This window comes from Haliaeetus albicilla, chromosome 8, assembly GCF_947461875.1.
Source record: "Haliaeetus albicilla chromosome 8, bHalAlb1.1, whole genome shotgun sequence".
In the NCBI taxonomy this organism is placed as follows: domain Eukaryota; kingdom Metazoa; phylum Chordata; class Aves; order Accipitriformes; family Accipitridae; genus Haliaeetus; species Haliaeetus albicilla.
Genome location: NC_091490.1, coordinates 41,299,590 through 41,326,762, shown reverse-complemented (window position 1 = coordinate 41,326,762; position 27,173 = coordinate 41,299,590). Strand labels below are relative to the sequence as shown.

The 27,173-nt window shown below is 42.8% G+C and overlaps 1 protein-coding gene across 2 annotated transcripts; it reads left to right on the top strand.

Moving 5' to 3' along the window:
* Nucleotides 1-1,382: 1,382 nt before the first annotated feature.
* On the top strand, nucleotides 1,383-26,071 carry TIMM44 (translocase of inner mitochondrial membrane 44). 2 transcript variants are annotated; one of them, XM_069790229.1, is made up of 13 exons: nucleotides 1,383-1,466; nucleotides 3,655-3,762; nucleotides 4,254-4,424; nucleotides 4,910-4,990; nucleotides 7,502-7,651; nucleotides 10,166-10,305; nucleotides 10,808-10,893; nucleotides 12,772-12,864; nucleotides 13,215-13,339; nucleotides 14,949-14,999; nucleotides 17,010-17,099; nucleotides 20,823-20,933; nucleotides 24,615-26,071. In XM_069790229.1, exons 1-13 carry the CDS (start codon nucleotides 1,434-1,436, stop codon nucleotides 24,732-24,734), a joined length of 1,359 nt encoding a protein of 452 aa, XP_069646330.1. In that variant the 5' UTR covers nucleotides 1,383-1,433; the 3' UTR covers nucleotides 24,735-26,071. The 2 variants fall into 2 exon arrangements, with proteins under 2 accessions (XP_069646330.1, XP_069646331.1); XM_069790230.1 differs by lacking the exon at nucleotides 1,383-1,466 and having other exon boundaries at nucleotides 4,259-4,424.
* The last annotated feature ends 1,102 nt before the right edge of the window (nucleotides 26,072-27,173 follow it).

Below are 27,173 nucleotides of genomic sequence, written 5' to 3'. Positions count from 1 at the left end.
GATATTTCACCTTCTCCTGCAACAAGTAAGAGTTTTAATAACACAAATTGAAAGTGATTATTTTTGAGTGGGAATTCTTGTGGCAGGAGGAGAGCTGAAGCTTTATGCCGAAGACAGGGTTTCTTGCCCTTTCCTCAGTTTAAGAGCTGCATGGCCTCCAAAACTAATTTCTTCTTCCAGTAATGGGAAACAAAAAGACAGTGTCGTTGTGGGCTTGATTCTGTCAGCAGGATGTTGCTGGCTCAGAGGCAGTGGTAGTGCTTCCCTCTCTGTCGTCTCTCCCAGCGAGATACATCAGTATCATCTCGATGATGCTGAGCAAGTGAGGACCACTAAAAATTCACCCACAGGCTTTGTTGCACAAAGCTGTCATCCACACTGTATCCCATCAGGAAGCTGTTTGAAGTGTAATTGCCTGTAATTGTTAAATTGTTGTCTGGTGCAAAATCAGCTGCTGGTGCCTGTGTTCTGCTCTGTGACACAACTGTGTTGTGCTCCCAGAGCCACAGTGGTGTCAGAAATCCTCAGTGTGGAAAAATAGCTTGAATGGGGTGCTCTAACTCTTCTTAGAGCTACTATGTAGGAAAAAAAAAAAAAGTCACAACTTGATCTTTGTGTCTTAACCCTTCTCCCCTCCACCCTCTTCCCTACAAGCTTCAAGACGAGCTCTCCAGAAAGCCCTCTGCATGTCAAACCGATGAGGTTTAGTTTCACCTTTGCTTTCTCAGTAAGGAGAATCTCGCCTTTCCAAAAGCCCCTTCTCCTCTCTCTCACCCCTCTGTTACACCGACAGAAGTACTCCTGTGATGAAACTGCCCCATTAAACTCAGCTGTAGTTCACCTGTGTTTTTTTTTTTTTAACATTACAGTTCACTAAGGCAGTTTCCTTTTGCACAGTTGTGCTGACCAAAGGTAAACCTCAAGCCAGCCTTGCTATCACAGAAAATGGAGGGATGAGCTGTGTTTTTTGAGTGGGTGCGTTTGCTGCTGCTGCTGCGAGGAGGAAGGCTTCCTGCAAAGTCCTCCTGGGGAGGGAAGGGGGGATGCTGCTGTGCTAGAGGAAGACGACCAGCAGACTCCTCACTCGGTATTTTGTACTTTGGAGAAGAAAAAATAAGCCAGCCCTGCTGCCTTTTGCTTCACAATAACGACCTTAGCGAAAAACGGTGCGGCGCGTTCCTTGGAGCGGGCCTGGATGGGGCCTGGGCGGCAGGCCGGGCCCGCGCAACCGCCTCCCGGGCCGCCGGAGCACGGCGATGCCGGTCTAGCCCTGCTCGGTGGGGGTTAACCTCCCGCCCGAGCCGGGCTCTCCGGTCCCGGTGCCGCCGCTCGGCGCCATCGCTCGCCCTCCCCGGCCACGTGGCGGCGGGCGGCGCGCAGGAGTGACGTCACTGCGCGGCGCCGCGCAGAAGGTCACACGCTGGGCTGGGAAGATGGCGGCGGCGGCGGGGGCCGGTGGCTGCCGGGTGAGCGCGGGGCGGCGGCTGTGGGGGGGAAGAGCCGAGGGCCGGGCCGGCTCCGCGGGCCGGAGATGAGCCTTGGGACTGTGGTGGGGCGGCGGGAGAGAACGGGGGGCCGCGTCCTCCGCCCCGTGAGGTGTGGCCCGGCCCGGCCGGGAGCTGGGGACGCCGTGAGGGGGAGCGCCGCGGCTGGCACGAAGAGCGCCCGGTGCTCTGGGCTGGGATGGCGGGTGCCGTCCGGAGCCGGGCCCAGCCGCCGGTTCCCTCCTCTCCCCTCCCTTCTCACCTCCTGCCCGGTCGCACCGGGCGCTGCGGAGGTACCGGCGCTGCTGAGGTGGAGCGACCGGCCCGGCTGCGGCCCTGCCCTGAGGGCTGTCAGGCCCGCATTGAAGGCGCCTGATGGCAAGTGGAACCAGGCGCTGGCTTTTCTCCCCGCTTCGGTGTCCCTTCTTGCGCTGCCGTCAAGCTCAGCAAGGGACAGCCCAGGCCCGTTTAGCCCAGATCGGTCTTGGAGCTTCCAGGGAGTCTTCACAGAGCTCTCTGTGAGGCTGAGCTGCTCCACCGATGGCCTTTTGCAAGGTTTAAATTTAAACGTGAGATTTTCCCACTGTGGCGAGCAGGTGAACGGGTGTGTGAACTGAATGCAAAGGTTCTGGCTTTAAAAGCCACTTGGTAGCATGATGTGCTTTGAAGGTGGTTGATCTTCTTTTGTGCCCAACGTTAAACATGGAATTAAGCATTTCTGCTCAGTCGCATGGAAGAACGTCTCCTTCGGTCAAAAACTGCAATCAGTTAAATCCAGCAGGCAGTCTGCCCCGGGTTTTAATGCTGTTCTTACAGTTAATAGAGATTTTTAAGGTGTGCATATAATACCTATCTTATTCTTGCTTGCAACAAAGCCTGGCCTCAGCGATGACTTGGGCAGCAAGGTTTAAAGGTAGGCTGTGGGGGTTATTTCCTTCCTTGATATAGACTTTAAAGTGCTAAGTTCAGCAATCCAACTTAGGTATAACTACAGAGGCAATAAATAAGAGGCAGCTGAATTTAAAAGATGTCATTTAACAGAAGCGCAGAAAACAGTGAGTTAATGTAGCGCATGTCTTTGGGCCAGCAGGATACGTGGGGCAATTATGCCATTACTTCTCAGAGGTAAAGTCTGGATTTAGCTTGTGGTGTTTGGCAGTGCCATCACTGAAGCCACAGGACCGGACGGTGTGGCTCTTTACAAAATCTTTTCAACATCTAGGAGCCTGATAAAGAGAGGGACACGATATTGTTAGCTTGGACACAGAATTAAATATTCTCTGCTTACAAATTGCTTTCCAAAGTCTTTTATTGGCAAAGCCCATTTGATTTGGTTTTTTTTTGCAGGTTTTGTATTTTTTAGGATGAGTAGTTTGAGAGATGGTCTGGTAGAGAAAGAGCTTGGGTTGCATGATTTGGTAATCAAGATCAGGAGGTTACTTTGAGGTAAAAGGTTCAGCTTTTGCCTGACTAGCGGCCAGGGATAGGCCGAATAGGGAGTAAAAACAAGAATCTACGAGCTCTGCATAGTCTGCTTTCAGTATAGGATAATGGACTGAAGGATTTGCCACATGATGCAAGAATTTGCAGCTTGTGATCTCAGCAATGTGCAGCAGAATTTCTCAGTGATCATTCTGTGATCTAGTGTATCTTTTCTGTTCTGTGACTCGAGGCAAAAGGTGTTTGTCTCTGACTCCCAGCAGCACACATATATATGGAGGGGTCCTGGGTTTCCTCCACAGTCAGGAGAAAGTTATGTTTGCAGCCAGTTTTCCTAGAAAAAACGGTATGCTTCTCATCGCTAACAAATATTTCACCTCAAGGGTACATTTACTTGTGATCACCGTTTTCATAAAATCAGGGTTCTGTGAAGCACGTATGTTTTCTCAAGTGATTATGAAAAGTGTATTGCCCCGTTTTGGACCGCAACTTTGGTTTTATTGAAATGAACTTGTAAGTGGATATAGTGCTGCTCAAACACATAGCAGAGTTTTCATGGATGACTCTTACCAAACCAGCGTCCAATGTTTCTTGGAGCACTTAGGATGTGTTCCCAGAAGACCAGTGAATATTGTCTATTTGCAGTGTTCTTTCCTTTCTCCCCTGGCTCTTTTTAAGACTCCTGTCACCTTGTTTTGTGCACTAACCTGATCTTATGTTTTCATTGCAGAAATGTCTCATCAGTGGCATATGGCTTATATCCAGAAGATACCCAGTTCCTGCAGTCCACAGGGGTACAGTGTATAGAATGAGCAGGCCTGCTTTGGAGATTCATCAGGTTGGTTAACAGCTGATTTTTTTTTTTTTGTATCAGGCCAAAAGTGGTTTCCCATTAGAGCACTGATCTACTAGATGTGGATATGTTTCTGAGAAGCACCAGTTCTAAGTTGAAAGCTTCCACTTTTTAAGATACATCTGATGAACTCAAGGAATTTTGTAGTAGCTGAGTCCAAGAGACAGAGTTCAGGAGTGGTGCTCTGGTAACTTCATCTACCAAGTTGTTTCAGCCTGAACTAACCTCTGGAGTTAAACCTCCTCTGGAGAAGCATCTTTTTTAATGGCTATATAGAGGTACTTCACAGGGTATTAGAAATGTGTTGGGCATCTGGCTGTTTTGAGGGTAAGCTGCTGCTTTTTCAAGGTTTTCCACAACATTTAATATGTTAGAAGTGACCCAGTGCTTGGCTTAAGTAAATCTACCTGCTGGCTTTGATACTTGTTTAATTTAATGTCTCTTTGGATTCTACAACATGTAATGATTTCCTTTAGTCTAGATGCTACTCTTCTGGAGGAAGAAAGGGTTTTATATCAGGTTTTGTGGAGAACATCAAACAGGAATTAGCAAAAAACAAGGAGATGAAAGAAAGTATTAAAAAATTCCGAGATGAAGCTAAAAAGCTAGAAGAATCTGATGCACTTCGAGAAGCAAGGAGGAAATATGTAAGTCTTCCTCATGAATTCCTTTAATATTTTCATTGCCCAGTCACTGAGCTATCACTGTTCTGAGTCTTTCTGCAAACAAACTGTTTAGTTCAGCATGTCTATTTTTATGAGAAGTTCTGCTTGGCTGGAATTACTGACTGGTAAATGGATGTCTTAGAGTGTTTTGGATTTTGTGGTGTTTTGGTTTGAAAATCTTTCCAGTAGACCCTTCACTGGATTTGCCAAATAATGAGCAGATAAAATAATGATACATTAAATTTAATGTTGGCAGTATTTAAATACTACTTTTGCATTCTTTGAAGAACTATAAACAGCATTACTTGCAAAAATGAAATGCTGACTCTGGTTATTCAAGTAGTGTGCTCCCTAAGATGTAGCCCTTTTTGCCCTCAATTACAGTATTAATGGTGTATGCTATGTGCTAAACTGTTTTTGTGTATTTTCTGTCCTTGTAGTTACATGCAGCATGTTTTTTTCCACAGAAAACCATTGAATCTGAAACAGTAAAGACCTCAGAAGTGATTAAAAAGAAACTTGAAGAAATAACTGGTACAGTTAAAGAGGTAAAATGCAGCTATGGAAGAACCTTTCCCTAAGGCAGCTCTGCTCTAAGGTTATGTGTTTTGTGTGCCTTTGAATTATCACCCTTTCTTTTCTTCTTGGTGCAAGCTGGTTGCTATTCCAAAGGTGATCACTATTCTGAATCTTTAAGGCCAGAGTCATTAACAAAATTGCAGCAATAGTGTATGATAGATTTCCTATTCAGTTAGTGTATGGTCAGAGGACAGTCACTGTCCAGTGATTCCTCACAGATTTGCAGACTGGAGATGGTCCTTATGGTTCTGCGTTGTCTAGCAGTAAAAAAAGCCTGAAGGTGGTTCTACCATTGGAGGGCAGTTAGAGCAGTGCTGGAAGATCACCCAGGAAGGTTGTTTAGGAGATGTGATGCTCTTCACAGACACTTTTTGCTACTAATGTGACAGGGCTTTGGGCTTCTTGCTGCATGTTGAAAAAGACTTGCAACATCAGAGGCTCTAGGTGTTGTAAGTAGAAGTGTTGGTGGTATAGCTGAAGTGCTCTCCTCTCAGCATGCTGTAAGTGATCCCATGGCTCTGTGTGTCTTGGCAATAACAAAATGCCTGGAGGAGTGGGCGTCGTTCACACCTAACAGGTATGAGTGTCTTCCCTTCTAGGCTCAAGACTTTAAAGATTGCTGTGTATATATATGTAGATCTGCTGTTAAGCAATTGAATTAAAGTTATTTTTTAGGCTGGGACTAAGCACTGCAGCTTGTGCTCATTTACTTAATTTCTTGTCTGAGTTCATCCAGGCAGCAGATGTATTTGAGTGTTTAGTATGCTTTGACTTTTATCTCTGGAGTAAATTTCTGAGGAGTCTTCCTGATACTATTTTAAATATGGAATAAATCAGGTGCATGTGGCACCAGTAGAAGCTGATCTGCAGTGTTACAGTATCTGTGAATTCAGCTGGTACAAAACTGGGCTATTTGGGCAGTCCTCAGTGGGATGCAAGACCTTTTATTCCTTATTCCCTCTTTTCTGCCCCCTTCTCAGCATGGGCAACATTGTGAAGTCCACAACCATTCAGCATCTCCCCCCTTTGCTTCCAGAGGAGCCAGGGAATGACTCGCAGGACAGGGCCTGCTGCTCTGGTAACCCAGTGATTCCTGCATGCTCAGCCTGCACCAACTGCTGTGAGTCTCAAGGCTCTCACAAGGAGGAGGAGAGAGCCTTCCTTCTGCTGTAGACCTGTCAGTACCCGGGAGGTGGCACTGAGGTAGAAGAGTTGGAGAAGGGCTGTTGTTGCAGCGTTGTTGCTGTGACAGTTACTCCCAGGCACCTGAATCTTGTTTTTCCCTTGTATTGATTAGAGTAATTAAATCAGTGGTGACCGAAAACTTATGCTCTTTCTCTTAAAGGGAGTATGAAGATCATCTGCAGTAAGTTACACTGAGAGGTACTTCAGGAGGCTATTCCTTATCTGTCAGTTGAAGTGCATGGACTTCATGCTCATGGCTAGGCTGCTTCAGAGCAGAGTCAATTGAGCTGTTTTCAGCAGTGGTTTAAGATCAAAGCCTGTGTGATTGTTCCCACCACTTGCAGTCAGGTGCAGGATCCCCACTGAGAAACAGCCAGCCAAATACTGGACTTAAACCCTGTGCAATATGAAGTTTTTGTGGACCTGGTCCCCACTCTGCTGTGCTCCTTCACTCTCATTCTGTCTAAATGTGCTTTGGCGTAGCTTAACTGTGTGTACAGTTATGAGGTGGACGTAATGCTCTTTGCTGATGTGGACATAACCATTATCTTTTCAGTACTGTGGAGGGTGCTATAAGCATCTTTATTAGCCAAATCTCATTGAAAAACAGGGAAAACCATTTCATACTGTTACCCTGTCATTTCTCTTCCTCTGAGGTTGTGGCTTGTGACCTATCCAGGACTGGTTGCCTGCTGCCAGTGAGATTTGCGAGATCATCGAGGATCTGATCTGTGCCAGTTCAGAATGAAAGGGTGACTAGCTACTGTCAGAGTCCTTTTAACCTCTTGCATATGAGATCCTGGCTCTGTAAACACAGCCAAAGTGATGTATATGAAGATGTTGGATTGAGAAAATCATTTCCTAATTTTGCAGGAAGAGTTGCATAGCAAAGAGCTATCTCAACCACTTTTATACCTTTTCTTAAGAAGCGAGAGCTACCTGATTGTTTCAAAGAAAGGGGTAGGGTATTTTAACTCTGGCATCACTGGTCCTTCTCGTTGATGTCAGGAAAAAATGTATTTTTTTAAATCTACGGGTAGCAACTATTACAAATGCGTATGGTCCCACAAGTAGCTAAAATTGTTGTTCTGCACAGAAGTATTGACTGATGCTGCAGTGCCAAGCCACTGTGTCCTGGTAAGTCTCCCCTGTGACTTTTAACTGTGTGTTCATCCTAGGTTTGGTTAGTCTTGTAATGTGTGCATTAGGAGATCTTTAGCATTCACAAAGAGGACTTACTTTGAATAAGTTTTCACTTTAAATGACCTTTTCTTTCTTGTTCTGCTCTGTTGCAGAGTTTTGATGAAGTAAGTAAGAGTGATATTGGCCGAAAGATAAAGGAAGGTGTGGAAGAAGCAGCAAAAACAGCAAAGCAGTCTGCGGAGTCAGTGACAAAAGGAGGAGAGAAATTAGGCAAGACAGCAGCCTTCAAAGCTATTTCTCAGGTACATAAGTCCTATGCCTCTGTAGGACCCAGTGCTGTGGACACAGCTCATTAACATGAAGTTATGTGCAAGTTTGTGCTGAGTATAAAATTAAATGCAAAATTCTTACAGCAAGACCTTGTGAGCCATTGGAATAAGCTGATAAATTCAGGAGATGTGTTGTGCAGGTCTAGCATTCACTCAACAACCCTAGAAAAGTGTAAGTCTCGAGCAGCTGAGCTTCTGCTAAAATGTGTTACTGAAAAAATTGGTTGCTGTGCTTGTGGAGTAGGGTAGCAAATGTCTTCTGTAGACAGGTACTAGTGGTACTCTTGGGGAAAAAACTGGCTTGCTTAAAGCTCTCCTTTTCTAGAAAATACATAAGCGCTCATATGTTTTGATGTCACCCAATCAACTGGCAATTAGCCTAAAAAGAAGTGTTCCCCTTGACTGGTTTCTCATGCTTCCTCTGAAGCCTTGGCTTTAGCCCTTGTACGAGGAGGTACCAGGCCAGGCGGAGTATCAGTTGCATCAGTCATGTCAGTTCCCCTCTTTCTGTGTTTCTAGTAAGACATCATCTGCTAAAGGTCACTTCTAGCCATAGCTGCAGGTCACATTATACACTATTATTTTTTTTTTCTTTTTCTGTAATGAAACCTGTTATCTTACTGCAGCAGCCTCCTAATCTAAGAACTGTTTGTTCCTTCTATGAAGCAGGCTGCTAGGCCAGACCTTATGAGCAGGCAATGATTTTATAGGACCTTAGAGTAAATTTTTTGAGGCTTAAAGATTTGTTTTCCCTGTAAACGGGTAAACCTTTTGATTCATTGTCAGATTTAACTGATTCACAGACATTTTATAGGCTATGAACAGTTCTTACAGCTTTGCTTTACTTTCTAGTATGTATGTAGAATTTAGAATATTCAGTCTACTGCTTCAGAAACCCAAGTACTCTATCTTAGAAATTATAGTAGTAGTAGTCTCATTTTGAGATCCCCATTGCTTCAGTATTTAAGAGATATTTTATTTGTATAATCTAGAGCTAGGTGATATCCACAAGGGCTTGTGTCTTGTTCTCTTCTCTGCCAGGTCCCTTAGATGGTGTTTTATAGGCAGTAGGAACAGACTGAGCTTTGGAGCTTTTTATTTGCTTATCCTTGATGTTTAAAGTCACTTAAATTCTAATTTCTGCTTCATATCAGGTCTCTGACATCTATTCCATCTAGGCCCTGAGCACTGTTGTAACTTTCTTCAGGATGGAGTCACACTGGCTTTCATTAGGGGAGGATGGCTTATATTGGCAATGCTGTGTTGGACGCTTGGTGTGTTCTCCAGAAAATTCCTGCATAAAATAAAGTTGAAAAATAACAGCCCCCATAAAGCCACATGATGCTTTGGGCTACATAACTTACATGTTCTAAATAAAAATGCAAATTGGGAAAAGCTGTATGGAGTGTTTATAAAAAAAACCACACCCTTTCTGCCTGCATGTGTCTAGTTGTAATAGGAAAGTGTACTTACTGTGCAACAGATCTTTTGTAGGTACAGTCATTAGAGAAAGTACTGCTCAAAAGTTCAGTAATAAAAGTAGAGCAGCCAAGACGAAGGAGAAACACTAAAAATGCCTTGTAGTCCCAATCCCTCTTGAAGTGTATGACAAAAATTCCCAACAATCGTTGCGGTAGGGTGCAGCTTCCTCTTGGCAGAATCTGAACTAAGGATGTAGCTGTTCACCGACAAGATGTATATCAGTCCAGATTTATCAAGTCCTTTTTCTTGATGTAGCCTCACCCGAGGGGGAGAATATCTCCTCTTTCTCCTTTAGTATAAGCTCCACTACTGTGATTTCCACCCCCTGCCCCCACCGCCATCTCTTCTCTGGCAAAACCCGTTTGTTTTGAAGCTATTTTCTCAGCTAGAAGGTGTCCAGAATTCTATAAAAAGTGAGGATCCTTTTTGTTTTGGGGAAAGCAATACTTCTGTTGGTTTAAGCTTGGGCCTAGAACCTGGATTTTGTTGACCTTTCAGGTGGCTTTGCAGTTAGTTGTTGGTGTCCTGAAGTCTTTCTTTTCCTCTACTTTTGGATACTAGGAATCATTCTTCCTTCTGCCTGGGGCTTGTCATTCTATCAGCAGCTGCTGGCTGCTGTTGGGGGCTGATACACCTGCCTTCCTCTGATGTGATTTATTCCAATTTTAACTCTGTAGATGTTACCCCCTTATCAGCTGTAAGGTTTGACTGTGTCCATTGCTTCTACTATATTGGGTTTTTTCTTCAGTTTGATTCAATACAACCATCCATTTCCTGTCCTAGTCTGTTAACTTCTTAAGCAGATGGCGTTGGTACTGGTGTGTTTGTTAGTAAACATCAGCAAAGAAGCAGTTGCTGAGTAAGGGAGAGGAGAATAACCTGTGGTGTCTCACCTTTTTTTTTTTTTTTTTTCTTTTCTTTGTTTTTCTTCAACAGAAGCAATTTTCAGTTTCTGGGAAAGGTGGGGAACCGTAAATCAACCTAATAGGGATCTTTTCCTTTCAGGGAGTAGAAACCGTTAAGAAGGAAATAGATGAAAGTGTTTTAGGGCAGACTGGTCCTTACAAACGTCCGGAGCGACTACGAAAAAGAACAGAATTCTCAGGCGAGAGGATTAAAGAGGAGCGAATATTTGAAGCTAATGAGTATGTATTGGATGTAATTTAGGGTGAATATTTCTGTGTATAATTTGATAAAAACTTTAAAACTTAACTATGGGTCAGGGGTGGTTAAAATCCAAGTGCTGAAGTGAGGCTGTGGGGTGAGGCGTGACCTAGCAGAGCAGGTAGGTTTGAGAGCAGATTTGCAGCATAAGTTGATGATACTGAATCTTCCGATGGTGAAACTGGGTACTTAAAAATTATGAAGTGGGTACATAACGTTCTGACAGGAAATTTTGACTTGCACATGTGTTATGTTTTCTCAGTGCTAACGTCTTGCTATTGAATTACGTTTGGCAGGACTAAGTCTGAGCTTGTTTGCTTTCTCTGCCTGCCTTGCTCCACTAAGTTGTGTATCATTTATGTGGTGTATCAGCCTCAGTGATACTGCATGCTGCAGTGATACTCGTCAGGATGTCCTCCTTTTTATTCTCACTCGGCTGTAAGTTACTTGTTCACAAGTAGCCATGTTTTCTGCACTTTCTAGGGAGGCCATGGGTGTGGTGCTGCATAAAGACTCAAAATGGTATCAGCAGTGGAAGGATTTCAAGGACAACAATGTGGTCTTCAATAGTAAGTGTTCCAAAGACAAAGGAGTAGCACGTTATTTTCCCTGTTCTGATTCTTGCTGTGTTGGATCTAATGCCATCTGTGCAAGTAGTCTCAACATAATGCAAATCATAGCCATTTTTTTTTTGTTGTAGCTGTTGCTGTGAGGTGGTGTGAATGGGAGGTAGGCGTAGTTGACAACACTGCAGCTTTTCTAAGCTGCTCCATCTGTGTTTGGACCCCTCCCCCAGTCAGGCATTGTTTTTGATCAGTCCCTGCTCCCTGTAGGTACCAAAACCTGCTTTCGCCATTGCTTAAAGAGAACTGAACTCTGTTCTTTTTTTCTATTTTTTTTCTAGTCAGATCTACTCTGGCACTGGGAAGGGGCCAGGGCATGCATGCAGGCATGTCACCAGGGAGAGGGCAGGCAGATCTCTTCTCCCTGACCTTGAGCTTATAACGAGGAAAAATCTTGTCTTCAGTGAGCTGGTTTCTGTTGTCATCTGCTTAGAACTCTGGAATGTGTGGGACTTCGCATCCTTTCTGTTTTTATTGCAAAACCTAAAAATACTGAATATCTGTACTGCAGTGGGCAATAACTTTTGATAGTTATCTAGACACTTAATGTTTCTGAAAGGCATAAAGAAGCCTGAGACCAGAATCCTTCAACAAATCAAAATAATTGCTGCCAGTGTACTGCAGGGTAAATGACTTGTTAAGGAACAAAAAGACCGTGTAAAAGTGCAACATACAATTAACTTTGGATTGTGTTTCTTCACAACTTCTTTTAAAGTGGAGCTCCTTGGGAGGTATCCAAGAATAGGTTTTTATATCCTATTTGTTAGCTGGAGTTGAACCACGACACCTTTCCAAGAAGAGATGCTTATAGCTCCTAAAACTCCCCACATGTTGCATCCTCCACTCCTGTGACATCTGCATGAGCTCTGTGCATTCTCTAGATAGATTTTATGCATCCAAGACTGTGGTTTTGCAATTCAGGCAACACTGCAGCTGTGGCTGTAGCAGCCTCTACAGTGTATGTTCTCCCTTTATGTACCTGTACCAAGAACACTGTGTGTTTTTTGGAAGGAGCACAAGCTTCAGGGCAGGATTCCAAATGTTAATTGATGTGGTGGGAAGAAGCCTCCCTGCAGGGCCCATTATCCTGCAACTACCTTCTGCAGTTCTGGTCCATCTGATGATGTCCAGAGACAGATAATGGGTTGGTTGAGCCCTTAGTTTGTTGCAACAATGCCTGCTTGCTTAAATGTTTTGTTTTTGGTTTTTTTGTTGCGTGGTTTTTTTTTTTTTTTCTTCACCCCCTGCCCTTCTTTTTGCCTTTGAGATTTTGCTTTGCTGGAGTTCTCCTTCCCCATCAATGCATTCTGTAGTTTTGTGATATGCTTGGCTTGCTTTCTTATCAAGGTTGAGAAGTACATAGAGCTGCTTAAAAACTGCATCCTTACTGATGTAGCGCTATTTTATTAAAAATTGGCAAGGTTTAAGGTCTATTCTTGATTTCCCCTCCGCCCAGTTAAACTTTCTGATGTTGGTTTTGCATCCTGCTACTCCTTGTAGCAGACTGAATCTCAAGGGGTGTAAGCAGACTGTTACTGGTGTAAGCGAGTCTAGTGTATTTTCTATCTGGAAATCTGCATAGAAGGTCCAGAGTTTCTGGCAGCTGAAGTCAGAGAAACTATCATTCTCCTAGTGACAGTTATTAATAGTTAAGAACATTGCAGGAAGATGAGGAGAAAAGTAACTTTTGAAATTTATACTTGTTAATCAACACAGAGATTTAGAAGAGAACTATCAGGTTTGATCTGCAACCCATTGCATGTTGTTTCCTAATTCAGGAATGTAGTGGAAGGACACTGCTGCTCATGTCTCCTCTCCTTTCAGGGTTCTTTGAAATGAAAATGAAGTATGATGAAAGTGATAATGCATTCATTCGAGCTTCCAGAGCTGTCACAGACAAAGTCACTGACTTAATAGGTAATGTTTCACCATTGCTGTGAAAGTGCCTCTCTAGCCTTTTAGCTCTGCTCCTGGTGACTGTTAGTGCTGTTATCCTCCATGTGTTACTAACCTTTGGGACAGATTCTGGAGCTTTATAATATTTTGCATGGATCATTATCCAGTATCATGCAGTGTAGCAACCTGCTACAGGATCAGAAGAGCAGTGCGATGTCAAGTGCTTATGTGGGGTAAATCTCAAGCCTAGCTTAAAGTCTGCAGTCATTCCCAGGTGACTGTTCCTTCCCTCTGGTATATAACCAAAGGTTTTTATCTTGTTTTCTGGCGGCGGTTGTCGTGCCATCAGTCTCACTGAATTGTTTTATTAGGTGGATTGTTCTCGAAGACAGAAATGTCTGAGGTTTTGACAGAGATACTCAAAGTGGATCCATCCTTTGACAAAGATCGTTTTTTAAAGCAGTGCGAGTATGATATAATCCCCAATGTCTTGGAGGTAAGGTGGGGGTAGAGTATGATGCATTTGTTGGGGTTTTTGGTTTTTTTACTGTAATGTGGAAGATTTTTCTTTTAGTTTTCTGATGCTAAAATTAAAAACTGTGACAGTATTTGCTTCTCAAGCATCCAGTTTTGCACAGAACATGAGATAACCTTGGGAAAAGAATCCCACATATCATTTTAGTTTAAAACCATATTTCATAATTTAGTAGACTAGCAAATTTTTTTCTGGCCTCGAAAACAACTAACCATCTTCTCCCATGGGAAATGATATGGGTGTCAGAGGGATCAATGTGAAGTAGGTGAATGAACAGTACTGGGAAAATGATGATATCAAATATTGATAAGGGAAAGAATGTACTATGTACTACTGGATTCTAAGTGATCTGTAACTGCTTGGGAAGAAGACCAGGTCATGACAAATGGTTGAGTGAAAATATTTCTGGCACTAGTCAAGGAAGTATGTGGAGCTTAATATTTTTAAAGACTGAAGTATAAAACCACTGAGAGGATAGCACTGATGAAGGATGTGACCTCAAGTATAAATGGATATAGTTCCTCTCACTGTAACTGTATGTCAGAAAAGACAGACTGAAAGTACAGGATTTGAAAAAGTACAGCAGAAATTGTTATGAGAGATTTGTATGAGACATTAAAACTGAGGCTTGAGGAGATAAACGAATGCTGAGGGAGCAAAGTGTTATTTTCTCATCCTATAATACATTGCGGTGAGTGATCGTATCTCACATTGATACATACTAATACACATGATGTAGCATTATAGGGTGAATAAAAAATAATCTGGTGCTTACAGATGCAAACATCGAAACTGATGCATAGTTAGGTTTTGTCACTGCTGTCTTTGTAGTGACTGACTTGTGTATCAGATCTGTGACTGGAACTGTAATGTCGACAGTGAAATAAGACAGGCCTGCTGTAGTGAATCTGCTTTTCCTAATGGTGCCGTGTCACTAAAGCAAGCTGCAAAAAGTGGGCTCTTGACTCTTGGAGAATGAATTTTTCACAGGAGAGGTTTTTTCAAACTGTAGGCGGCCAGCTTACAGATGCCATCAAGTATGATTTGTAGGCATTATATTGCAAAATGCCCTGACACGTATAACTAACTTTATTTTGAAATCTGCTGAATTCCCAGCATCTGTCTTGTTATGAATTCCAGGTGTTTATTATACCGTGTTTTAAAGATAAACCTTTTCATGAGTTGCAGCATGATTCTTCTGTTCATTCTGTGCCCTGAATTTTTTGCAGTCTTGAAAACTGCAGCTCTACTTCTGGCTTGTACTCCTGCTTCTGTTAGATCCCACCTCCCACGATGTCTGGGTAGTGTACATTCTGCTGACTTTTTGGACAGGAAGGTTTAAGATAGCTTTTTATCTTAATTATTGGAAGGTTTATGTACATCTGACTCAGTATGTATGTGTTTATAGAAGTTCTTACTGCTATTCCTCTTTTGAGGCTCCTGTCCTTCTTCAGGGTTTCACAAGATGTAGAATTTAAAGTAGTTTGCTGCTGAAAGTGCTGATAATTTCAACTCTCTGGTATAGGAGGTGATTTCAAAGTTCATATTTTATTTGATTTTCCTTTCTTAGGCTATGATGTCTGGAGAGCTTGATATCCTCAAAGATTGGTGCTATGAAGCGGTAAGTAGAGCTACTAAAAATGTCTGAAAAGGTTATGATTCTCTCCTGTAAGTAGGTATATTGTGCTTTCTTTGATTGCAAGCTGTCCAACTGTTATATCTATGATGCTGCTTACCTGCTTTGCCCAGCTGCTTCCCCATGTAACATGTTCATACTATAAAACTCTAATGCAGTCAAGTGTACATGCTGAACTTCTGCAATAGTCTGGATATGAGAGAAGAGCTTCCTTAGAGACAGATAGCGAACCAAGAGGTAAGCTCAAACTAGTCTAATTAGCTCTAGTTCTGCACTGCCCTTCTTGATTGGGATGGGCTTTAGTAGAGCCTGTATCCCAGATATGGGGTGAGAAGGTGCAGAGACGTGTGAGCTGACCCAAAAAGATGATGCTTTTCTGCTTACAGAGTCAAGTTGACCCTGGAGTTACTACACAAACACAGTTCCACCGCAGTATCCCAGCAAATAATCCTGGCAGGCTGAAGTTTTTTCTGAAATTGCAGCATAGATGATCTGCAGCCTAGATGATCTCACTGGAGAAAACTGAATTTTGTTTTGTTGTACTAAAACTGATTTTGTTTTTGTACTGGGATAGATTTTCAGTATTGGATGCACTTCTTGAAATGGTAAATATGAATTGATTGTGATTCAGTGATTGCATTATTGTCCTCTTCACTTCGTGAAAGCAGATCCTTTCCTGACAACACAGATGGACATTTGTTCTGGTCTTCACTCTGCTCCAAAATAATTGTGTTGTAGGCAGTGCAGACCCACACTTTTTCTGTTTTGAAATAATTTAACTGCTTAAAGTAAATGTTCTCCTTACTGATCACCACCACCAGAGGGCTGGAAGTGCACACGCTGGAAGAGGCAATTTTTTGTATTTAATTTTTGCGTTATTGTTGTGATTAACATCTTCATAACAATATTGCACTACATAAGAGTAAGATACTTAAAGCAGTCTGAAAGTAAAGAAAGTTCTTTATTGGTTCAAGCAACCTTTGAAATGACACCATAGAATTCCTCTCAAATCTCTAGAGGGAAGTAGCAAATTCACTGCAGTTTGTAAGACAAAAAGCAAACCCTTCTAAGCTAGTTGTAGTTAAAAATTAAGCTCGTAAGTCAAGAATCATCCGTAAAATAAGCCAAGGGAGGACGTGAGAGTCCTATTAATATGAATCCAGGAGATGAAGTCTCTTGAACAGAATCATGCCACAAGTGTTAAGTGTGTGATATTGATCACTAAGGTGTTGGAATACAAATCAGTAAAGCAAAAATTTAAGTGGCAGGTATACCAGCTGAGCTGCAGGTTGCTGTCAGCCCACTGGCTTAGGTATAGTTTGTGGTTCATAGAGCTGTCTTTGCCTACTGTCCTCAGAATCCCTGATCTGTAACTCCAGCTTCGCTCTAGTGACTTTGCCAGTAACTTCTGTAGGATATTTGCATTTAAATGCTTGTGATGAAGGTTATAAGATCCATGGTGGGGAGGTAGGTGGGGACTGCCTCCTGTTTGTTTGATACCTGCCAAGAATATGGTGATAATGCTGGAAGCAAGTAGAAATTCACTGTCTCCAACAACAGTTCTCGATGCATAAATAATGAAGCATATGTGCATGTGCCTAAAAGGAGCCAGGAAATGCTGGTCTGCCTCCAGGGTCTGGCTGGGTATTAGGAAAATAGCTTGGTTCCCAGACTGTTTCTCCTTGTCTGCTGTCAAATCAGAATCACAAGCGCCTTGGCTATCAGGTGCACTCGGTGTACTTACTCTGTTGTGAATGGTGGAGCTCCTGTTCTGGCCAGGGGAGGTGGGATTTTTAGTGAGAATTTGGTTATGTGAAGCCCAGAGCATTTGCTGTAGCTGTTTGATACCTTGCAAGACGTATGTGTTCAGCATATTTGAAAAAAACTGACTTTTTTTCTTGTCTTTTTTTGGTGGTTCTCTCTAAGCAGAAAATCCCTTTTTCTTTGTGACAGAACAAATTCAAACATGTAACACAAGTTTGTTGCTTCATTTAGACTTACAGTCAGCTTGCTCATCCAATCCAGCAAGCCAAAGCCATGGGTCTCCAGTTCCACTCCAGGATTCTTGACATTGACAACATTGACGTGAGTGTCCTTTTCTATCTTTCACCTTGGGGGATGAATTAGAAACTCATGACCTAAGGAGGGGTTTTCTTCTTTGCTCTGACTGCTGTTTTTTTGCCTCGTGCTACCCTGGTATTTGCTGTTCCTGCTAACAGAGGAACAGATCACCGCTGCTGGAAGGGGAGAGCTCATGGGACAGATTTGCTACTGTGTGATCAAGCCTAAGTTACAGCATTGTGGTTTGTCTCCTCTCTGTTAGGGCACCTTGGTCTTAATCACCAGCATATACATTGAGAAAGGCTAATAATAAAGGCAAATAGCACTGACCCAGTGCTTTCATGAAGGGCTTTGTTGGTGCTTACTCTGGATGATAATGCACAGAACTTCTGTGACTCAAGGTTGTGTTGTGCTGGAATGGCTGTTAGAGAGACATAACTGCTGTTCTGGATGGCTCTTGATGAGTGGGGAGATAATGACTGTGAGTGGAGCCACTGCCTCCTTAGGAGCAGTGTTGGTAGTTGGGGACTCTGGCTAAATGTCTGCATGTTCGTAATGCTCTCTGTGCTTCCCTTAATTGAGGAGCCAGAGGTGTTATTGTTGCACTTAGCAGTAAGTCTACAGTAGTACTTTCATTTAATTAAGTCTTTAGTGTCATCTGTCACTGGCCCCCAAGTTGTCTTTCAGATCTTTCTTTCCTGCAATGGCAAAGGTATCTCAAAGAAATTACCACCTTTAGTCAGACCTTTCATATCCCACAACCAGCTCTGCCTCAAAGGAAATGTGCAAGGGGAGAAGAGGAACAGGGCAGCTGTGCTTTTAAAACATGTGTGGAAGTAGTCTGAAGTCAAATCAGCTGTTTGCCTTTGTCATCAAAGGTGCTAACTCAAAGGCAGCAACATTCAGTACATGTTTCTGTTGGAACCGAGTATTATGGTATACTTGTCCAATACACTGCAGCTGTGCAATATTATACTCAAAATTATAGGCTGAATCCATTCAGGCAATTACCATAAAGCCAGCTGCAGGGTCATTCCCATAGGAACAGAGAACACAGAGCTATTTAACAGGGGTCTAAACCCAGCGGTGATCTGGTCCAAGGTATGGAAATGGAGCATGGTGATAAAAGGATGCTGTTCAGAAAGTGCGAGCTGTTCCAGATGCTGTTGGGTGTATTGGCTGGCTAGATGTTTCTTACTTGCGGTCACACCCCTGCAAGACAAGAAGTCAGGAAGAATTCAGCAACCATCATGGAAAACCAAGAGAGCAAAATCTGATGCTGTTGGTGGTCTGCTGAAAGGAGGACTACTGACAGAGAAAAATCACCATCTGCTGCCCTGTGCAGGAGTCTCTCTTTTTGTGCCCACATGATTAAATAACTGGAGTGGGTGCAGGAGAGCACCAGAAATGTGAGGAAATGCCCCACAGCAAAAGACTTCATTTGACCTGTGTAGCCCTACGAAAGAAAAGCTGGAACTGACTTGATTAATGACCACATATCTTTAGAGAGAGCAAGAAGATTATTTACAGGGCATTTCCTAACACAAAAGGCTAATGCCTGGTCCTCTTCCTAGGACTGTTTTGCCTTTTGGTCTTGATAGGCTTCTCATTTTCTCTCATCTGTCTGGGTACAGAGGAAGCCATTCCTACATATTTAGTAACTCTGAATATTAACTGCAAGCATGTGCCAATTTAGCAGGAAGATTTCTGTGGCATCTGCAATTCTCTTGATTATTTTCAGCAATAAATAATGTGGTCTAACAAAATTAAAGCTATGGAAGTAATAAACATGATTGCTTTTTTCTAAGCATCTTAAGCCAAAGGTTTTTCTGTATTGTTAGTGTCTAGGAGACTTCATTTCATTGTATGCTAAATAACCTTTCCTCTATAGGTGCTAATTAGTATAGAACTGTGCATGGTTTCTGAGTGGTGGCTGGAAAGACATTTCATTATTAACTTGTTTTAGATGCCTGTATTTTTGCATGAAATTTCTCAAGAAAATTACATCTTAGCTGGAAAATGGTTATGGAACATAAACAAGTGCAGTTCTTGTTATGCTGTCTGTATTGCAAGGGAGGGGGATAAAGGGTGTTGTGTGTTTAAATTTTTAAATGTCTTTCCCTATAGGAGATTTATGGGACTATGTTGAGTGTTCTCATCCAGAAAAACAATTCAGTGAGTTTGGGAAAAAAAACCCCAAACATTTAGAAGATTTAAGGGAATTCACATGCTGCAAAGCCTGCAGTGTTAGAAATGAAATCAAGTCTTTCAAACATAAGCATCTGAACTCATGTTCCAGATACCTGCTTAAGCACTCTGTACTTCACTAGACATCTGCTGCCTTTAAATTTAATGATATTTTGATCCTTGATATTTATTAGGACTATTTATTTGGCTGCCTAAATGTAGTTTTAAGTATCTGACTTGTGAAACGGAGTTTCTGAACTTAGTGTAGGAGGAGTGATATAAATACTGTCTTGATTATATAGCTTTTTTGGGATCATAGTACTAAAAAATAAAGCAATACCAGTATGGAAGTCTTTGTGCCTATAAGGGATACAGCCTGGTCAGTGGTACGGTCCTCCTCCTCCTTGAAACCCACATGCAGATTTATGTTGTCAAATTATCGATGCCAAGTGGCGTCATATAAAATGTCTGTCATGGAAACTGGTCTGACAAAGAGCCGTGAGATCCGGTTTTTGGTACTTGGGTGGAAGGCATTATGCATTGCTGAATGAGTCAGGCTGGTTCCAGAAATGTAGCGTGGACTGGGATGGTGTGAGTTATTGCAGAGCTAGGAAACCGATTCCTTCCGATTAAGCAAAGGAGCATTGCAGTAGTGCTGAGTTTTCCTCAGGGGAGAGTAAAATATATAAAAAAATAAAAAAAATATATATATGCCTTTGTGAATTCTGGCATGGTCTTGTAACTGTCTCTTGTGATACATTCTTACGTGATAAAATGCAGTGTTTTTGAAACAGTATCTCTCATATACAAAAGAGTATAATCATGCTTCCTTAAGTTTGAGGTAGTATGATTACCTTTTTGGGTAACATAGCCAGTAACTCCAGAGTTACTGAAGAGCAAGATGTTCTGTAGCATACTGCATTCCCACAAAAGAGGCAGAAAGAGGGTTGTATTTAAGAGCACAGCTTTGGGAAGCAAAACTTAATTCTCCATTCCTCTTTGCATTTCAGTTAATAAGTTCTTCAAATATTTAATGGAGTGACCTTAGAATAGAGGAAAAAAAATCCTGTCAAATTAAAGGTTGTCACCTTGAAGTTGTCCTGTTACTTAGTTCTTTTTATGTAGTTCAGTACAACTTCTTGTCGAAGATTCATTTAAAAGCAAGAGAAAAAACTTCAGTTGATGTACTTTCTTCAGAAAATGTTATTATTTTAAGAGCAGGTTTTCTTTTATTTTTGGTTTCTAATTTGGAAATAATGAAACAGAGCTTGTTCACGTTTCCCAGATTTTTAGACTTGGAAAAACTATGAAAGCTTTCAGAACAATTTTGGGAAAGCTTTTAAGTACAGGGAAAGTTTTGGGGAAAATGCTTTGCAGTCAGGTCTACAGCATCTGTATTAACAAAGCAGGTGTAACCTGATTAAAATAACTAGATTCAGCTCAGGGAGAAGATGGGATTGTTAGACGTGTCAAGCCATAGCAGTTGTGTTAAATACTTGGTGCTTTTACATTAATCTGCAGAAATTGTCTGTTTTCTCATGGAGTTTTCTTTCATTACAGCTGGCTATGGGGAAGATGATGGAGCAGGGACCAGTATTAATCATCACTTTTCAGGCTCAGGTCGTGATGGTAATTAAGAACCAGAAAGGGGAAGTGGTGGAAGGCGATCCGGTAAGTGATGCTTATCGACTGTATACACTTTCCCTGCGTTCTCTGCTAGCCGTCTCAGTTGTTATGGGTTCATCTAGGTGCATCTAGAGCAGTGGGTGTCTGCACATACTCCATTCGCTGGTATGTGTAATATTGCATCTTGTGGGTAAGGTCTTGGTTCAGCTCAGTTTGGGGTATTTATTCCTGTCAGACTCCAAGTGTTATGACCCATTAATTGAGAATTATTGTATATGAGGAGAGTCTGCAAACATCTAGAATGGACAGAGAAAGGGATATTTTAAATTCACACTGAGGAGAGGAGCTGGAGCTATGACCACCAGCAGTGCTTTCCCTTCCAGTTGCTGGTGTGCCTGGCCAGCACTCTCCCTGCCTGCAGTTACTGCCTGCGAGTTCTGCTCCTTTGGCACCCTCTGGGACAGAATTGAACTGTCCTGCTGTAGATTAAAACTCCATCACACAACTTCCACCTGATCCTGTTCTTTCTTTCTCCCTTTTCCTTTCGTAAAGGGCACTATAAGAACAGAGCACAAAGATGTTTGGCAAACAAGGTGGGAGCTGGAGTTAAGTCATTTGCAGGAGATGGGGAAAATCACCGAGTTAATGTTTTTGGCTACTGCCTCACTACACAAAATACCTTACAGCGCCACAAGCCTTTACTTTCAGGAAACTCTCCCATATCCAGTTGTATTAAATGCTGTACATGGTACAGGCTTCTAGTAGGAATCTCTGACATAGGGTGATTTGTGCAGCAAATCTCTGGCATCTCTGTGGATTGTACTTCACTGTGGTTTAGTTTTTAACACTGCGAATCCAGCCTGCCTGTTTTGTTGTGAGTGATGCTAAACTGAGCTTGTCAGACGTAACCACAGAATATGCTTGTTACCAGAGTTAATGACACAGCAGGCTCGAGGAGCCTGTCCGTTTTCTGGAATACCTTTGTTCTCAAGTGGCTGGCTATCCAGACAGCTCTGGCTTGCATTGTGTCTGTGCAATGTTTAAGTAGCTTAATGATATATAATGGGGGACATTGTGAGATGCCTGGAGCTGGCAGTTTCTAGCAGACTTCCATTAAAATTAATACATGCATTTAATAAATATTGGCTTTTTGCAGCCATTCTCTTCAGTCCAGGCTGTAAGTTTACAAAAAAAGGGACTAATTTTAATGATGGGGTCCATCTGGACTGATTTACAATCTGTCACATCAACTGCAGGGGAGGAGCAGCTGATATAGTGATTTCTTGCATTAAATTACTGCATTCCTAGAAGATAGATATTGATGTGATAATTATTGAACAGGATATCAAAGTCTGTTCGCTGTCTGATTTCTCTGGAGCAGCATTAAATCAAGGAGATGCATTAAAATTCTCCATTGGAAACAAAACTTCAGCTTTAATCAAATGTCAGGTGCAGGCTGGCTGGTAACTATGATTTGGTGTTAACTGCTGAGCTGCTCCTGCAGAGTATTGAACAAATGACGTTCAAGGAAGAAGGAGTCTCAAATTGTAAACTCTCTAAATAGAAATCATATGCTTGTAATTGCTGCGATATTTTACCTAGTTGCAATTGTTCAAGTTCCCACTGCTGTGCTGCAAGCTCACCCCCAGTGAGATGTGGGGAGACCAGGCAGCCTGTGACGGGGTTCGACCCGGTGTTGTGGTAGTTAACATAGGGGATCCCCATGGAGCACCACAAAATCAATCTGGGAAAATGAGGCCTTAGACAACCCATCGAGCAATGCTGCGAAGTCAAGGGAATCTTTTTAAAATTAGGTCCTGAAGGACTGTGAGACAGGATGCTGTTTGTCATAGCAGCCTGTGGGATTAAAGGACAAATTTTCACCTTGCATGCATGGCCATGATAGAAATCTGCCTTTGGGAGTCCACATGTTTGCTGTCCCACTTTCTGTGAATATATGCAGCAGCATGCACTGTACATTGAGGATTAAGATGTACCCTATTAATAAAAGCACCAGATTGGAAAACCGGAAATCTCACTGCTTTGGAAACATGTAATTTTTATGTTTCATCACGTCTCATTTCCAGGAAGAAAGCTGTGTTACTTGTTCAGTACTGCATGCTGCAAGATCACCAGCAACTCTTAAGCTTATCTGCTGTTCATCCCTTCAGAAATCCTATGTTCAAGAACATAAACTTTTCCAGATGTAGCAGAGCTTTGATGCTGAAGTGTATGATTAAATTGCCTTCCATACACAATCTTACAAAATGGACTTTGAAAATCACGAATCACAAAAATCATACAGGTTAAGGTTCAACTGGCAATGTTAAATCAGTTATGTTACCTATGTCATCTTGAGCTTATACTTAGTGTTCTATACTCAGGAAAGATCTGTTAGCATTGCTGTGATTAGTACATCAATGTACAGCCTGTCTTGAGCAGGCAAAAGTTTTGTTGTTTTTCTTCTCTTGTCCCTTCTGCTCTTCCTTCTGACATATCCTAAACATCTGTATGACTCAAGTTTTCAATCACTTTTAACACTTCTGAGCAGAGCTGAAACAAATTAATCCTCTGAAACACTGAGCAAGAAAAAAATGGCTTTATGATATGTGATATTTCTAAAGCACTAGTTTTCTAATGACTGGTCTGGTACAGAAAGTCTCCCCCCTCACATTTGTGTACCTAAATTATAACCTATAAAGATTCACACATTCGATCAAAACTGTAGTACTTAAGTACACATCTGGGAACTGAGCCAATGCACAGTCTGATCCCTCAGTGGTACTTTCTTGTCCGAGGGAAATACTCTCCATGGTTAATGGTTAGATGATAAAATAACCTTTGGTTTGCAGAATGGATCTGTGACACTGTGCCAGATTTGGGCTCCTGGCAGCCCAGTCTCTGATGGGCAGTGTCACCTCTCTCATGGGAGAGGCAGAGACTTTGTCACAGGTAGCTGCAGCGACTCTTCAGGGAGTTATTTTTATAAGACCATGAGTGATGGCCTCAGGATGTGCTGAGATATGGCTTTCATCCTTATTCACTTACTATGAACAAAACTGCTGTCATTCTCAGTACATGCATCAAGGATGGAAAAGCTTAAGAGTTTTTTCTTTCAGTCTGTAACCCCGTATGGTGAAAGCACTGTTTGCACAGCAAAGATTTGATTGCAGAATTAGTGTGTGTCTGTGGCTGGACTTGGTATGATCTGATTTTCATTGATAAATATTGGGGTTTTTTACTCTCTGTCTCTCCTCAGACCCAGTGATAATAATTTCTTGTTAATTTGAGCCACTCACAGGCTGATGTGGGAGAGGCAGAGTTAGAGCTGCAGGAAAGAGCCTAAACTTGATTGAAGGTTACAGAGAGCAATACAGCCTGGCAGCTGAACCAATTTGAAATGAGAAACTTATCTTTAGAAATAAGGTCAAATATTATCAAACTTGGCAGTGGTGCCAGGTAATGTATGTCAGCCAGAGATATTTGGAAGCCCTAGTTTTGTTTTTGGAAATCAAAAGTTTATCTGTTCCCGACTGTGATAAGTTTCTAACCACAGTCTAGTAGATGTTGCTGGAGCTATCCTTACTTGGGACCTTCAGGCTTAGAACCAGAGAGAAAAATCACAAGAACAGTCTCTGGAGGAAGTGTGGAGCATGTCCCCATCAGCTCTGAGCTAGGAAGTCTGTGAGCATCACGCACACTCTAATGACAGGATTTTCCTTGCAGGACAAGGTTCTGCGGATGCTGTACGTGTGGGCACTCTGCAGAGACCAGGATGAACTCAACCCGTATGCTGCATGGAGGTTATTGGACATTTCCTCATCGAGCACTGAGCAGGTTCTCTGAGAAGAATTGCATCCAAGGGCTTCCTGTACCTCTCTTGAAGCAACACCATCTCTGAACTTGCACCCATCTGCTGTATGATGGACTGTGGGGGAAAGAGGCCAGACTGGTTCCTTTTCAGAAGAACAGGCTATTCAGTGTGCGCTCGTTATACCAATCCCTATAATGAACTGGACAAATCTGACATATCTGCCTTACACTTTGCTGTGTAGCATTGCACTGTAAGGATGTACGGTAGATTTCAACGTGAATGGTCTAAGACACTAGCAGCTGCTGTTGGCTCCTTTTTTAATTGTGGCTGAAGGAGGCTGGTTTGGGTCCTGTATGTTTCCCAGTGCTTCCAGTGATGGACAGAGGTGGGTATCGGAGAGTGAGATGTGATGGGTCTAGTTCCCATCTGCTGTCATCCTCTGGTGGCCTCAAAGCATCCCTGAAAAGATCTTAGAGGTGCTTTTAAGGCACGCTGGTCTTAGCTAACATACATGTCTTGTACAAAGTTGCACCAATAAGCCTTCCGTTGCTGCAGTGTCTTGCACTTTACTAAACCAAATACAATCAGGACTTTGCACATGACTCTTTGTTGGCATGGAGCAGAGTCAGAATGGAGGTGTTGGCATCATCAGGCAGGTTCTCGAGGCCAGTTGCAGGGGTGGAGTTTGCTGCCAGTGATAATATTGATATATCCACAGCTTTGCAGGGGGAACATTATTGTTTCTGGTGTTCTGTTCATTGTGTCAGCTGGTACCACTAAAAAGCGCACAACTGCATTCCTCTGTTGGGTTCATCTGATGGTGTGGAGGAGACAGGCTGTGACTGGCTATGAGGAAGCAGGCAGAGTGCTACAACAGCGGTCAGGAGTAGGGATGGAAAGATGAGCAACCAATGAGTAAATAAACAGGTAGAACATCACCTCTTGTAGCTCAGGTTTTTATTATGTGAGATGAGAAAAGAGGGTGCAGTTCACACACCTACTGTGTAAAGTGCATTACAAGCATGGCTTTCTTCACCAGACGGACATGTGCTACAGGGGGATGGCACACCTGGCCTGGGAGTCCCAGGTAGCAATTGGAAGACTTCAGAGGGTGAGCTGCTGGCACGCTGACATGGACTCTGGGTTTTGGGCTTCTGCTAGAGGCTCACTTTGAGAGCTGTGATGTGGGTTGATTTGTCAGCTGCCTCCTCTTAATGGAAAGTGAGGTTGGGGGGAAAAATATTGATTGTGGAATAGGAAATCAAAGGACTGATCTCCTGCTGCGTTCTGCCTGTCCGCAAAACAGGGTGATGCAGGACAGCACTTCCTTGACATTATGATTAAAGAGACTATTGCCAGTTCTTCCTTCTCTCCTGAGTGTCCGGATCAGTTCCTTTGAATGTAAATGGGATTATCTCACAGCCCTTGGGTGAGACATTTAACTGTAGCAGCTTTCCTAGAGTGAGAGGTGATGAGTGTGGCAAATTCAATAGCAGAGTCTGCCCTGTCCCCTTAGAAGATGCCCAGACCAGCTGTCTGGCGGCCACCTAGGTATTTCTGCAGTTCTCAGGGCAGGCTGTGGGTGGGACATGGTCACTGCTGCCTCCCTAGTCACACAGTTTTCTCGCTGGTGCTTTTGCCAGTGAAATAATTGCAGATTTTTACTCAAATATCTTAAGCACTAGTACACAAACTAAAGTTCTGAACAGAATAAATTCCACAATGCGGAAATCGGCTATTAAATAGGGAATCCCTATATCTGACTGCTTTCAGAAATGGTGGATGAATGTTTGATGTGGGGCTCAATTCAGTGAGGCTCTTTCAGGGCAGATCCCATGTAACATCTCTGCACTCAGGCTGTATCATGTGTGTGGGGACTTACCCTTTTTTGAACATCTGGACCACTGAATGCAGATGCATGTGGACAACAAATATCTTTGAGGTGCTTCTTGAACCTCACTGGGGTTGGGGAAAGTCTCATCACCAAGACCGTGCAGAAATTGAGTCAGTGCTCTCTGAAAATAAAGACTGGTTCGTCTCCTGCCCTGCTTCCTCAGTAGCTGGATGCAGGCAGTCACCGATCAGACAGGAGTCTACAACAGCCTGGGTATGTACATGCAACCTGTTGTCCAAGACTTTCGGGATGCTTCTATGAAGCATCTGCAAAACTTCTTTTACTCAGTGTGCTTTTCACTTTTTTATAACTGGTGTTGGGGAAAAAAAAGATCTGAATTAAGAGTGTAAAAATTAATTGGTCTGCCCAGGACAGCTGTGGTAACCCAGTCGTGGTTAGGATAGCAGTATCTCGTGTTGGTTGGCTTAACCTGTGAATGGTGGGTCACAGTTTGCAGTGGCAGTCAGCCCTGCCTGTCCCCAGTGAGCAGAGGGGGCAGAGCTGGTGGTGCTCCGGTGATACTGCTGCTATGGAAAACCCTTCCCTGCACAGCAAGTTGTGGTGCTGGCTACTCCCC